At 41.7% G+C, this 14,869-nt stretch overlaps 1 protein-coding gene across 1 annotated transcript in view; it reads left to right on the top strand.

The window, feature by feature from the left end:
• CRB1 (crumbs cell polarity complex component 1) overlaps nt 1–14,869 on the top strand; it is a 281,561-nt gene that overhangs the window by 222,999 nt on the left and 43,693 nt on the right. Inside the window, exons 7-9 of the mRNA XM_024130639.3 lie at nt 4,338–5,294; nt 10,501–11,048; nt 12,434–12,599. Coding sequence (XP_023986407.1) covers nt 4,338–5,294; nt 10,501–11,048; nt 12,434–12,599 — 1,671 coding nt within the window. The remainder of the gene's footprint in view (nt 1–4,337; nt 5,295–10,500; nt 11,049–12,433; nt 12,600–14,869) is intronic.

Raw genomic sequence — 14,869 nt, 5'->3', positions numbered from 1 at the left:
AGAGAATTTTTAATTTCATTTATTGTGTTGTTCATCATTTTTTGTTTGCTCTTTAGTTCTTCTAGGTCCTTGTTAAATGTTTCTTGTGTTTTCTCCGTTCTATTTACAAGATTTTGAATCATCTTTACTATCATTACTCTGAATTCTTTTTCAGGTAGACTGCCTGTTTCCTCTTCATTTGTTTAGTCTGGTGGGTTTTTATCTTGTTCCTTTATCTGCTGCATATTTCTCTGTCTTCTCATTTTGCGTAACTTACTGTGTTTGGGGTCTCCTTTTCACAGGCTGCAGGTTCATAGTTCCCATTGTTTTTGCTGTCTGCCCTCAGTGGGTAAGGTTGGTTCAGTGGGTTGCGTAGGTGTCCTGGTGGAGGGAAGTGGTGCCTGTGTTCTGGTAGATGAGGCTGGATCTTGTCTTTCTGGTGGGCCAGACCACATCCGGTGGTGTGTTTTGGGGTGTCTGTGAACTTAGCATGATTTTAGGCAGCCTCTCTGCTAATGGGTGGGTTTGTGTTCCTGTCTTACTAGTTGATTGGCATCGGGTGTCCAGCACTGTAGCTTGCTGGTCATTGAGTGGAGCTGGGTCTTAGCGTTGAGACGGAGCTCTCTGGAAGAGCTCTCGCCGATTGATATTACATGGGGCCAGGAGGTCTCTGGTGGACCAATGTCCTGAACTCAGCTCTCCCACCTCAGAGGCTCAGACCTGACACCCAGCCGGAGCACCAAGACCCTATCAGCCACACAGCTTTTGGGAAATCTGAGGTCTTCTGCCAGCAAACAGTAAGTGTTGTGTAGGAGTTGTTCCACATGTAGGTGTATTTTGAGGTATTTGTGGGGAGGAAGGTGATCTCCACGTCTTACTCCTCTGCCATCTTGAAGGTCCTCTGTCTGTCTGCATATTTTAAGAAAATGCTAGAGACATTATATGTATGCCATTACAAAAGTATTAGGAGGCCTGTGTATTCTACTGTTTACTATTGCATTAACCTGCACAAAGTTTATGCATTTTTAATGCATTTTTCTCTTCTTTCTAAGCTCAGTATTCTTGTGAGCTAACATTTCCTGAATGGTTTCTTCTCTCCTCCCTCCCTCCCTCCTTTTCTTCTCCTTTTTTTTTTCCTTTCATCTTTCCTTCTCTTTCTTTCTTTTTCAGAAACCACCTTATCTATTTTTAGGTGTTTCAATTTCTTAAAATGTGAACTGTTTGGTGGCCTGCAATTTGGCCCTCTAATGACTCTGGGCTTTCGTGGCCTGTTTTTATCTGTACCGCATGATTTTATTTCATCAGAACTTCATGTATTTGGACAGTAGTAAATGACACAGAGTCTAAGCAGTTCTGAAAGGTCTTTTCAAAAAAAAAAAAAATGATGAAATGGTGTGACTGCTCACCTGGGGCAGCAGGAAAGAGAGAGAAGGAAGTGGAATTGCTGCTGGGCTGGGCTGGGCTGTGCTGGGCTGGGCAGCAACCGTGCTCCCCTCCACCTGTAGGGCAGAGGCCCGAGGACCTGGGGTCCTTGGGGAATCACGGGAGGGGTGTCAGTCAGTGGTCAGTGTAAAACGGGTCCTGGTCCCCCTCAGAAGGTACAGGAAGAACAACAGACAGAGTTGATGATTGATGTCAAGTAAACCTTAGGAAACCAATGAGGAAGGGGCTGGGGGAGTGACAACGTGAGAACAAGGCCTGCTGGCTGGAGTCTCAGCTGGAGCGATGGACCAGGGGGCTCCAAGGACCCCACAAAGAGCCCCGGGATAAAAGTCACCTTGAAACACCTGCCAGTCTCAGAGAGAGTGGAGCCATCTAACACCAGCACCAGTCAGGGGAAACTTTCTGAACCCTTCTGACACTCAGGCAGGAGTCTGGAGGTGGGGAGGGGAGGGAAAAAAGAAGGGGGAACCCTTCCTGGTCCTTTTTCAAGGCAGCCTGAAGTTGACCTAACAGACAAAGAAAAAAGATTCAATTCCAAAGTGCACTGAAACTTACATTTCTTATGACTGGCCATCCTACTCATTATAGGTCTTTAAAATGTGATCTTAAGACTATTATTAATCAAGGCTGAACAGAAAAGACTTGGGGTCTGTGGGAGATTTTATCCCCCATTAAATATGTTTAAAGGCACAAGGGGTGGGAAAAAAGAGTTTTTCTTCAATTATTACTCATGAGCTGTTCAGCATTCCTCTTAATTAAATGCTTACGGATTGATTTTTTTGTGTTTTCAAAATCCTGTGAAAATCAAACTTAAGTAAACTGTCTTCTAATACAAAAGTTTGAACTTTTCGTAAGTTCAGTTAAATGAAACTTGCATTCTAACATTCCTTTAAAATATAGCCTGTAATTGCTGTGTCAGTTCTGTTACCTATGAGGATGATTATAGATCACATAAATCAGTTTGATTTAGTTTTATTTTTTCTACTTATCCAGCTTTTTATAACACACATATGCACAGCATTGTGTAGGGACTGTGGGAGACTCTAAGATTGTAACACGTTCCCTCCTTTCACAGAGCTTGAAATACTTTTGGATTAACAAAGGTTGTATTAAAGTAATCCAAGTAAAGTAAAATATAAGTACAGGAGGGTCCAATCAAGGGTCTAAATGTATGGTACATAAATGGCTGTGGGCAAAAATTTAACCACTGTGCCACCAGGTAAATTTATCTCAAAATAGACACAAAAAGAGCACTTTGGGCTCTGGATTAGATCAGGTTAAATGCAGTATGAAAATTTTAATCACCTTACAAAGGTCATCATTAATCTATTCATACAAAAATTAATTACCGAGTGCCAAACATGAGCCAGGCATCGTGCTGTGGTTTAGACATACGTTGGTAAATCAAACAGCTTCCCTTCCCTCGTGAAGAGCATGATCTAATGAGATCCCAGCCTAATATGCTGTCCAGGTAAATCTCTCATTATGTAAAGTTATGCAATTTGTGGGTCATTCTGTATGCCCACACTTTCTAAATAGTCTCTCTCAGTGATGACAGTGCTATTTGATTTTGTCATGCGAGGGTAATTTCTTTGGTTATTACTTTTTAATTACAGCCAACACTTACTGAGAAGCCACTTACATATCAAGCAATGTTATGAGCATCTTATGTGTCTTTACTCACTTAACCTTTAAAAAGCCCTGTGATACAGGTACTATTTTTAACCCCATTTTATAGATCAGAAGACCTAGACACAAAAAAAAAATGTAACTGCTCTGCCTAGCTGGGATTCAGATCCAACATTATCAATATAGGAGCCTTTGATTAAATTTAAGAAGCACACATTTAGGCATGGAGTTAAATGGGAAAATAGGACAGACATGTTAGTAATAACAGAAAACAAGAATGCACTAAATTATCAATTAAAAAACAGAAAGTGTCAGATTGGATTTTAAAAACCAGATTGTAGAAGTGCTCTGGAGTTTAGACGTCAATCTTTCTAAGCCTCAGTGTTGTCTGTGAAGGAGAGCTAAGCCTATCTGCCTTGAAAACCTCGGGAGATTGCTGTAAACACAAACACATAACGTGGACGATGGTGCTGTCGAAGCCACAGAGTCCTATACATGTGTCAGTTTTTGTTAACACTATTTGTTCATTTGAACTTCATTAAAAAGCAATAGCCATCACTCTTAAAAAGTGTTATAGTTCTTTCTGTTACCTGGATTAAATGAATTCTAACAATTCTCTAATTAGATACCTTTTTTTGACTTAGAACCAGGAAAAAGAGTAAAAGAAAGTAAAGAAACTAGCAACCGGAGCTTGTTATTGGATAGATTTCATGGTTTATACCAGACTTGTGGCGAGGAGGTTATGGGACCTTCCGTTCTCCTCAGAAGCCCTCCACAGAGAGAGTTGTCTGGGCTGTCTGTGTGTCTAGGGATTACGGGGAGGTGCAAAAAATGCAGAAGGCAGATCGCTGTTTCCAAGTAGAATAGAGTGAAATTAGCAGCCCAGGGCAAGATAATATCTGGGAATTAAGTCCCCAAGTAAATAATTTGTGTCTAGCATTGCTCCCAAGAGCAATCTATTTCTCTCTCCTTTAAAAAAAATTTTATGACATTCAGTGTCACATATGTATCTGACAATGATGGTTTGAGTCAACCACTCTTATTGGCAAATAACCTGTTTCTAGAGGGAGAATTCAAGGTTCACCATGACTGCACTTCTGTGCACCATGCGTGCAGAATGATAGAATCAGTATCAGCTCTTCAGTCTCTATTCACGTTTCACTCTGTTACAGTCCTACACCTGAGCCAGTTCTGCACCTCCAAAAGATTATACATGAAGATTATGTGAAAGTTCTATTTTTGATCTGAGTATATGTAATTTTAATCTATTCTTTATCATTGAACAGGGGTCCACTGTGAAGAGGACATCAATGAGTGCTCTTCAAGCCCTTGCCAAAACGGTGGTACTTGTGAGAACTTGCCTGGGACTTACACTTGCCATTGCCCATTTGATAACCGTTCTGGAGCATTTTATGGAGGAAGGGACTGTTCTGATTTGCTCCTCAGCTGTGCTCATCACCCATGTCTAAATAATGGAACATGCATCCCTCACACCCGCAATGGCCAGCGTGGATTCGGCTGCCTGTGTCCCTCTGGCTATACTGGGTCACGGTGTGAAACGGTCACCACACTTTCTTTTGAGGGTGATGGCTTCCTGTGGGTCCCAAGTGGTTCAGTGACAGCCAAGGACTCCGGTTGTAAAATAGCCCTCAGGTTTCAGACTGTCCAGCCAGTGGCACTTCTACTTTTCCGAGGTGACAGGGACGTGTTTGTGATACTGGAGCTGCTCAGTGGCTACGTCCACTTATCAATTCAAGTCAGGGATCAGCCAAAGGTGGTCCTGTTCATCTCCCACAACACCAGCAATGGGGAGTGGCATGCAGTGGAGGTGACGTTTGCAGAGGCTGTGACCCTTGCCTTACTTGACGAGTCTTGCCTGGGGACATGCATCACGAGAGCTCCTTCTCCATTTGGAAGCGATGGGTCAACATGTGCTTTACAAAACTCCTTTTTGGGGGGCTTACCAGAGGGAACAGCCCCCAGTGGTGTTGCTCTGCTTGACGTCTATGATAGACCATCCATACCTTCGCTTGCAGGCTGCCTCCAAGATGTGCAACTTGACTCGAATCCCGTCACCCTGGAGAACATCTCGTCCGGCTGGTCATTAAATGTCAAGGCAGGCTGCACGAGAAAGGACTGGTGTGAGAGCCAACCCTGTCACAACAGAGGACGCTGCCTCAACTTGTGGCTTAGTTACCAGTGTGATTGCTACCGGCCCTACCGAGGCCGGAGCTGTCACAGAGGTGAGAGGGGCCGGGCGCCAGGAAGGCTGTGCCTCAGAGCAGAGCCGGAACGAGACGGCCAGGCCGCTTCTGCTGGTTATGAATCATCAGGAGTCCTCAGGACTCTGCGGCTGGCTGCCCACTGACAGGAAAATGAAGAGGCTGATGGTGTACCTTAATTAAATCTGAGTGGATTCATAGGGCACCAGGGTTTCACTCATGCAGAGAAGTGAAAAATAAGCCCATAGCTCCCATCCAAATGGGTTTACATCTTGGTGTTTACAAAATGCTATTACAATTTTACCATTTGTTGTGTATCAGAAATGTATTGTAAATCTTATTTGAAAGAGGAGTCATCTTTTTGGAAAAACAGGACCGTTAGACGTGAAACTAGTCAATGCCAAATTCTAGCACAATGCCGCCTGCATAGTAGACTCTCAGTACATAGTTATTTCCTTGCCCTCCTCTCTATGCAATTCACACTAGCTCCAGAATCATGCTTAAGTTTAGCACTTTTACAAACCACCAATTTTATTCAAAGGCGTATTTTCCAGAGTTGCATTGGAGAAAACAGGTATTTTACCTACGTGTCTTAAGAAAAAAAAAAAGAGAGAAAAAAGTTTAAAAAAAGTAACAACACTGAAACTTGGTAGATGCCATAAACTAATTGATCTAATTTCTCTAGCAAATCAGTTGGAAATGCATTTCAAAATCCTTACTTCTGGCATTGTTCCAAAGACTGCTGTTGATAGTGATCAGTACATACCTGCTTCTTTGTATTATTCTCTTGCATTGCAAATGTTGGAAAGGTAATTGCAACAGACTGCTTTGAAGTGCAGCTGTAATTTACCCCAAGATTTGAGAGTAACTTGAAATAGGACAACATCTGGTAAATAGTCTTCTTTGCTTTATATGAAGTAAAATTGAAACCAGTCTTGGTCTATACCCTACTCCCTGTATGAAGGGCTAAGAATTATTAGAAGCTATTCACGGGTCTCCCCCTGACCACAATATTCATTACAAATCACGGACCTGCTTGACTATGAGGCCTGGCGTCTACTAGCTCTATGTAATATTTTAAAGGGAATGGCAAGTTGTTTTGTGATTTTTTTTTTAAAGGAGAAAAGGGGAGATTATGCTGAAGCGATGTTCACTTTTTGAAGAAAAATTTAATTGACCTAAGGCAATATTTTTACTACATATACAAAATAACAAACAGATGCTGACTCATTGTGACCAGCTTCCCAGTGCACTGACCCATGAGGTTAATACTGACCGTGGTGATGCTATCTGTCCTGGTAAATAGATTCAAGGGGCGCCAATCCAGTGGGTTCTGGTTTTCTTTAATTTATTTTTTCCAACTTGGAAAATCAGAGTCTTTAAGCCCAGCTCCTGAATTGGTTAGCTGTCCCCTCTCTTCCTCCAGTTTCCTTTTCCCCCCGCTGCCCCCCACCCCTCCACTACTTAAAACTGTTTAATCCTCATGAAAATTCTTAGCTTCAGAAGATATCTTTCTAGGGAGTAAGTTCTGTAAAATCGTCCCTTTCTGAAAATTCTTGGTATAATTTTAAGAAAAGTTATATTTCTCATATCACCTCTTAGTCATAAATTTAAAGTATTTTGTATTTGCTAACATCTTTGAGGAATGTTTGCTGGGGAGTTTATTCCCATCACAAAAGATGCTTACAAGCTGTAAGGACAACCTGGAATCTTCCTGTCATTGAACATAGATGTTCAGGAGGAGATGGGCTAAAAAGTACAAGGCAAACTTCACCCAATTCATGATACTGGCTCAGCGTTTCCCAAACATGGTACCCATTGCAAGGAACAAGCAGACTGGATGGAGGATTTAGCTGGCTGACTAAACATGACAGACAGACGGGCTTCCTATATTTTAAAGTTGATTTTTTAAAAATGATCAAGTGTCTCAATAAGAAGAGTTCAGAAAAGAGTTCCTCAAAGCTTAGCTCCCAGAGCTGTCTGCAGGGTCATCGCAGTGTATCTTATCGCCCTGGCTGTGTCCAGGAACGTGGAGCTTCCAGGATACTGTTCAGGATAAAGGTATCACCGACCTCGTCCCTTCTAGAGAATATTTGATTAAGAGAGGCAATTGACATATGTTTTATCTTCAGTCGTACATCTAAGCTTTGACGCTCTTATCTGCTTGGAATTAGAGTTTCTTAGATACAGAAGGAGCTTCACTCCATGATTGAATTTTTTACACTGTTGTGCACCCAAGTGTAGTGGCCCAAACCTCTGCTTACACACCTTCAGGAATGGGAAACTCACTCACACTCCATCTTCCCAGAAATCCCCTAGAAGTTGTCTTTTTTGTGCTAAAATAATGTATGATGACCTATAGCTTCCATTCATTGGCAGCATCGTAACTCTTGAAGCCAATGTCAACCTTACTTACATGTCTTCTCCTTGAGAACACAAATATTTGAAGAAAAGTGTCTTGTACTATCCAAGCCATCACTCCTATCATGCTAAACACACCCAGTTTCTTCTAATGTTTTCCACCTGACATCGTTTTCAGACACTCCACCAGCTGCTTGCTTGCTCTGGAATAAATTTGCTTCTCTGGCTCCTAGATGTGCCTGACAGTGCAGAGTGACACAGGACTGTAACCTTCTCATTCCAGAGAATGTTCTTCTATTCTGCAGCCTCATGTCCCATTGACCTTGGGCAGCCACATTCTATGACTGGTTCACTTTGAGTTGTTCTCCCTCTTGGTGCCACAGATTTCTGCTTTTTCCACCCTAAACCAATGAAGTACACTTAGACCCAAGTGGCTTTTATTTATTCTAAATACATTTCTTCTTTTTATAGTCCATCAATCATTAAAACTTGGTTATTTCTTATCCCTATTTGTCATCCCTCTTCATGACACATCAACAACACATATGAGAATCATTCTTTCCGTGTCCACAGACAAGTCATATATGGCGTCAGGTGTTTCTAAAATCATGTAGTAAATCACGTGCTCTGACTACTTGCTTGTGATTTCTGAAGAATAGGACTGCTGGAGAGTCAAGCTTCTGAGAAAAAGAAACAGCTCTGTGTTCTGTCTGTCTTTTCATCTGGATCCACAAAGTGATGCTGCAGGCGTCCCAGGATGACCAGCGGGGACCACCCCTGAGGCAGAGCAATTCTGTGCATATTCCCAAACCTCGGGAACTTCAAGAGCCACATTTTCTTATTGAGCGTTTTATCTCATATGAAAGTGCTGCGGTGCATTCAGAGATGTTAGCCTCTTCAGACGGATTGTTACATCTAACAATGCACTTTGAAAGCTACCTGTAGTTGCCTGGAGCAGGTGGTCTCCAAATGCAGATTCAAAATGTAATGTTCCTGTAGGAAATCAAGGCAGAATTCTGAAAATGCAGACTTTTATGCAGAAGATCTTCAAACACAGATGGTTACCTAAGCAAGCTTCACTATAGTTCAGCTAAAATAAAATATGTCCCACCTTTGCTCAAACTTCAGTGGAACCATATGACAACATTTAAACATGCTGGAATGTGCTTTTTTTCTGGTTAGCATTGGGATGTGAAGACTTGAAGATAGCAATATGTTTAAGACAATGCTCTTGTCAAGTTCATCAGTGATTTCCAGATTGCAAGATTCAGTGGTCATTTTTCAGTCCTCATCTGCCTTGACCTCTCAGCAACAGTTACCACAGTTGAATACGCCCTCTTCCTGAAAACTCTTTCCTCACTAGGCTTATGGGGTGTCACTCTCCCTTCGTTCTCTTTCTGTCTTACTCTTTTATCATCTCCTTTACCTCCACATGTCTGATGCTTAAGGGCTCGGTTCTTGGACCTCTTCTTTTCTCTCTCTAGATTCACTCTCTTGGTGATCTCTTCCAATCTTAGGGCTTTAAATGCCACATTTATGCTGACAAATCCAAAATTACTATGACTAGCCCAGAATGTCTCCCCTGAACCTCTATATCTAGCTACTGACTAGAAATTTCCACCTGGATATCTAATAGGGCATCCCAAATTTAATATGGAATCTCATTTCTCCCCCAAATCTGTTCCTCCTGTTTTCTTCCCCATCTCTGCAAATGGAAACTCAATGCTTCTAGTTACTTGGACCAAAAGCCTTGGAGAGCAGCTTGCCCCAGAAAATCCTGTTGGTTCTACCAAAACATTTCCAAAATCTGACCACTTCTCCCCATCTGCACCATGACCACTGATCCAAGCCACCATCATTTATCTCCTGAGTTTCTGCAGTAATATCTCTACTTTCTTCGGGGCTCTGCTCAAATATTACCTTCTCAGAGAGTTCTTCCCTGACGACTCCACTTAAAATGACAGCTCCACTCTCACCCGCAGCTCTCCCTAAGTCCTTTTCTCTGCCTGAGTTTTTGTATATCAAAGAACCTATCATCACCTGACATACTATATAACCTCCACCCAAATGGAATGTAAGCTTTAGGAGTACAAGAACTTTTGTTCTTACTATATCATCAATGACTTTGAAGGTCAGCATTTATTTTTATACTTCTCAAGAGTTTTCTTGTGGTGATGCACATGGATAGCATTGCCAGGTCAATGCATTAGAAACCTCTCTGTCCACAGGAAATGTTGGGTGAGTTCAAAACTCAGCTTTGCCCTAGTACTTTGTGCTCCATGCCTCTCCTTCACCCACCCAGGACCACAGAAGGAAGAGTCCTCCTCTTCCTTTGTTCAACTGCCTTGCCTCTTAATATTATTAGGGGTATCTTCCCGAAAGAGGATTTGCAAATCTAATTCTTGGTTTCCGTCCTTTACAAGGAACAGTTAGGTTTGATGCCGTTTGTTTGAGCATGCCCCCAAATAGCAACGATGACGATTGCTGAGTCTGCTTACATGTGTTGCAGGGACAAATTTCTCCAAATCCAGTTGGAGTGCAGTAGTGTCTGATATTCCACGTTTAAGCCGCACCTTCTTAGGGCAGTGAGGAAGAGGTTCAAAAGTTTATGGGTGCAGAAGTCTTCTCTTTCTCTTTGTGATCAGTGGACTTCAACCATAAAGTATAAACCAAAATCTAGTTATTTTCAGAATAAAGTAAACTCAGAAGTTCAGAAAGTCAGGGATGACTTTTCAAATTGTCATTCTATTGAATCCGCCTGTCTTGAACTTTTAAAAATATGAATGTATTTGTGCCTATATGTATATATATGCATTACTTGTGGGTCTTCAGATGTTTCCTCTTTGTCTCTCCTCCTCTGTTAAAGAGTATGTGGCAGGCAGATTTGGCCAAGATGACTCCACTGGATATGCTGCTTTCCATCTTGACAAGAGCTATGGAGAGGCCTTCACGCTCTCCATGTTTGTTCGAACACATCGTCCATCGGGCTTGCTCCTAGCTCTGGAAAACGGCACTTGCCAATACATCCGTGTTTGGCTAGATCATGGCAGGCTAGCAATGCTGACTCCAGGTTCTCCCAAGTCATTAGTAAAATTTGTTCTCAGCGATGGAAATGTCCGCTTGATATCTTTGAAAATCAAGCCAAATAGAATCGAACTGTATCAGTCGTCACAAAACCTAGGATTTATTTCTGCTCCTACGTGGAGACTGCAAAGAGGAGATGTCCTCTACATTGGTGGACTGCCTAACAGACAGGAGACCGAAGTTAATGGTGGATTCTTCAAAGGCTGTATTCAAGATATAAGGTTAAACAACGAAAATCTGGAATTCTTCCCAAATTCAACGAGCAATGCAACCCAAGATGCAGTCCTTGTCAATGTGACCCAAGGCTGTCCCGGAGACAACCTGTGTGAGGTAGGATTATTCATACCAACTATGTCCATATTGTGTGCTAAAAGTTTCATTTCATTAAATAGGTAATTTATTATAACTGTTCTTTGTATGTGAATATGGTGTTACTGACCCACTAGCCGTAGAATAATGCTTCATCCATACTTTCCCAGCAGGACTCGGGGATTTAGGTTGAGCCATGAAAGTACGGCCTTGATCTTATTGCCATCATGGTCCATTTAACCAACCAAGATAACTACATCTTCTACAACCAAGTGACTTAAGAATAATTGTATTTTAATTGCCAAATTCTTAATGGCATCCCAGAGGTTTAACTGAATTAATTCATTTTGAACATACCATTAACTTTATCTTAAATGCCCACCTACCATTGTTTTGAACATCTACTAAGTCAATAAGGAAAAAAAATCTGAGAGGTAACTTCTTTCTGGGAGTTGGATTTGAAATTTTCTGTAATATAATTCCTCAGAGCCCATGCTTTACTTTGTATATTTTGTATGCTCTTTTGAAAGCTGCTTCAATACGTGAATTTGTCAGCTCTGCATGAGCTTTCAGAGGAAAAGAAGGAAAGGCATTTATATCTGTTGAACATTTATTGAGCTCCAACTATTGCCATGTACTGGGCTTGCTTCTAAATACATAAAAATGAATCATTGTAGCGTTACTATAGGGGCACCTCCAATGTGCCAGGCACTCTTTTCCATGGATCAATCCATTTCATTCTGTGGAACGACTACTGTGCAAAGCAGGCATTTTTTATTCTCTCCATTGATGTTATTTACAGAAAAGGAAATTGGCGTTTAAAAAGGTTGGGTCACTAGCCTAGATTACATGTTAACAGTGGAATGGGCATAAATAAAGACAGAGCTCTCAGAAATTCCTTTATCAATACTTCTGTTTTGAACACTTTGTGAGAACTCAAATTATGAGACGCTTCTGATTCAGAGGCAGAGCTGGAGGGGAGGTGGTGTCACTCCTCTGGGGACCCAGAGGAGCCAAGTACCAACTTCCCTATTTGACTGTTGATAGAATCTTGGACAACAAAAGGGACCTCAGTTTCTTCACTAGTAAAAACCAGGAGGAAAAGTCTCTAACTCAAACTATCATTAGTGACAGTGAAAGTGCCTGGTAATTTATAAATTACAGAGAATATAATTACACCTTTGAAAATCCTCCTTGTGCTACGAGAGATCCGTATTATATATTTTTCTTTATTTCCCTTTTCCTCTCGCTCGATGGTAGCAGTAAGTTTTATTCTATTTATCAGCCAATGGATATAAAAAGTTCGAAATGTAAATATGTAGGAAATTAGCATTCACAGATTAACGGGGTCTTTTCCGTGTTTAGTTGCCAGTGCTTCTTATGCCTTTGACTTATTGTCTGCCCAGCCCAACCCCTGTCACAACGGAGGCGTCTGCTACTCCCTGTGGGACGACTTCTCCTGCTCCTGCCCTGCGAACACAGCCGGGAAAGCTTGCCGGGAGGTTCGCTGGTGTGAACTCAGCCCGTGTCCTCCCCGGGCCCAGTGCCAGGGGGTGCCTCGAGGATTTGAATGTAAGCGCAGTTCAAACTTATCACCATCCAGTTCAGATGGGCATTTCAGTTGTTCCATGAGTCAACCCAGAAAAAGAATACAGACAACTCCAGCTCAGCAGAGAAACGTGTAGCTGCTTCTCCCTGCACGAGTAGCGGTATAACAAACCTAATGGGAGTGTAATAAGCCAGAGTAGCCTCATCCTGCCCCTGGGTTTCTGAGCGGGAAACAGCGGTCATAGCAGCACCAAGCCTAGATCCTTGATCGTTTAAGGCTAATTTCTAGAGAAAGAATTAACCGGGTGATGTTTGGCTTTTCTTTTCTTGTTACTGGCACTACACAGTGAAAGTGCCAGTGTGAGCACATTGTCATTGGTTAACTCTGAGGCTTCTGGCAATTCATACGTCTCCATAATCTAAAGCTTCCTCTGTAAGAAAAGGATAAAACGTCTACTTGATAAGTAGGTAACTATGGGTGTGTGTGTGATGATTATATGACCTCGTGTGTAGAGAGCCAAACGCAGTAGGCACTCGATTGATGTTTGCCGTTGAGTATTTCCCTCAATCTGAACGGTTTTCCTGCCCCAATTCAGTACTACTGAACACAGTTTCCCAAATGTTAGCAATTTGAATACTATCTTTACAATTTTGACAGGTCTACATGGTAGCCACACTATTATTTACAGTATGTCTTTTCTCCTAGTTCAAATAATGCACAGTTCAGTCTATAGCCAACCGTCTGTGTTCGCACTCCATTCTAATCTCTTCCCTTTGTTCGAAGATTTTGCTTCTGAAATTTTTCTCTCACCCGCCAGCATCATCAATTTTCCCCTCAGTGTATAAGCATACTGTCAAATCTCCTCATTACAAACTATTTCCCTTGATATCCCTCCCGTCCCCACCAGCTACCGTCCCATGTTCCTGCTTCCTCTCATAGTGGGAGAGACCCTCTAAGAGTTGTCCTCAGTGTGCATCCGATGTCCTTCTGTCCAGTGTTCTTTCACCCCAGCAGTTAGGTCCTACGCACCATCACCATCTCTACGCTGAGCTCTGTCAGCCCAGAGCTTCACAAGGGCCCCGTCCCTCCATCCCCTTTTCTACCCAAGTGCCCTCTTCCCTGGCTTTACTTTTCTTCATGGCTCTAATCATCCTTGGATGTTTTGCTACACAGGTGTTTGTTCACTTGTTCATCATCTTTTCCTCGATGGAATATAAGTTTGAGAAGGGAAGGAGATTTTCTGTCTGGTTTCCCACGCTACTCTCAGCACTTCGAGTAGTGCCAAACATGTAGGAGGTTGTCAGTAAATATTTGTTAAATGAATATATATTTCTCTTCAATTTAGCTCAGTATTTTCACTTAACTGCTCTAGACTTAAATTACATTACCTGCATACAATTAAAAAAATACATAAAATACCTTGGAAAACACTGCACTAAAATAATGGTCTGGAGCTAGGGGGTAGACTGACCTGAGGCCCAAATCAACAACCAAGCCCCAAAGTGACTGAGAATGAGAATACAGTCAGTTACTTTTAGGTTTCTGCATTTTAAAATCATATATCAAAATCGTATGTGAAATGTAGTGCACAGTGTATATACTTGGGGGGCGGTTTCTAAAAGAATACACATACTCTTATGTTTCATATTAAAGAAATAATATGCTACACACATGAATAAAGCATGATGAATTTGCGTAAAGAATGAGATCAGGCCTCTAATATGACACAGAACTTTAATGACACCTTTTCCATTGCTCTGCCCTCTGAATTGCTTGTTTAAAATACTTTACTACTTATTAATTTTACTGTTAAGCTTTTGACGGAAATACTAAAGTTCTCAGTCCCAATTATATTCTACAATGGGGTTTAAATCATTTTGAATATTTTCACCGGGAAAAAAAGAATAGGGTTTCTGAAAACAGTGGCAGTCCAAGAACCGTACCCCGGGTGCGTATCGCCCTCCGTCTCCACATAAAGGATTTGGATGTCCCATGTCAGAATGGCGTGAAGGATCTTCACTGCTACTGCATTGCCACTACAGAAAGTGGGAGAAGTTTGCCTCTGACCTTTCAAAAATCTCAGTAACATTTTTTTTAAGTATGACTTATCTTAATGAAGGGAGAAAATGTAAATTAGTAGGAGGGGTGAAATTTTCCTAACCGATAGGTATAAACCCTAGCATTCACTTTTGCTATTTTGTATAATTTTCATTTGATGTGACCTCATGACACTATTGTATTTATTTCTAGTGAGATGTGTTGAGAAGATAGTTCTGCTAGAATAACATACTCT

This window comes from Physeter macrocephalus, chromosome 4 (genome assembly GCF_002837175.3).
Source record: "Physeter macrocephalus isolate SW-GA chromosome 4, ASM283717v5, whole genome shotgun sequence".
In the NCBI taxonomy this organism is placed as follows: Eukaryota; Metazoa; Chordata; class Mammalia; order Artiodactyla; family Physeteridae; genus Physeter; species Physeter macrocephalus.
The sequence above is the reverse complement of the archived record's forward strand: the minus strand, read 5'-3'. Positions and strand labels throughout refer to the sequence as shown.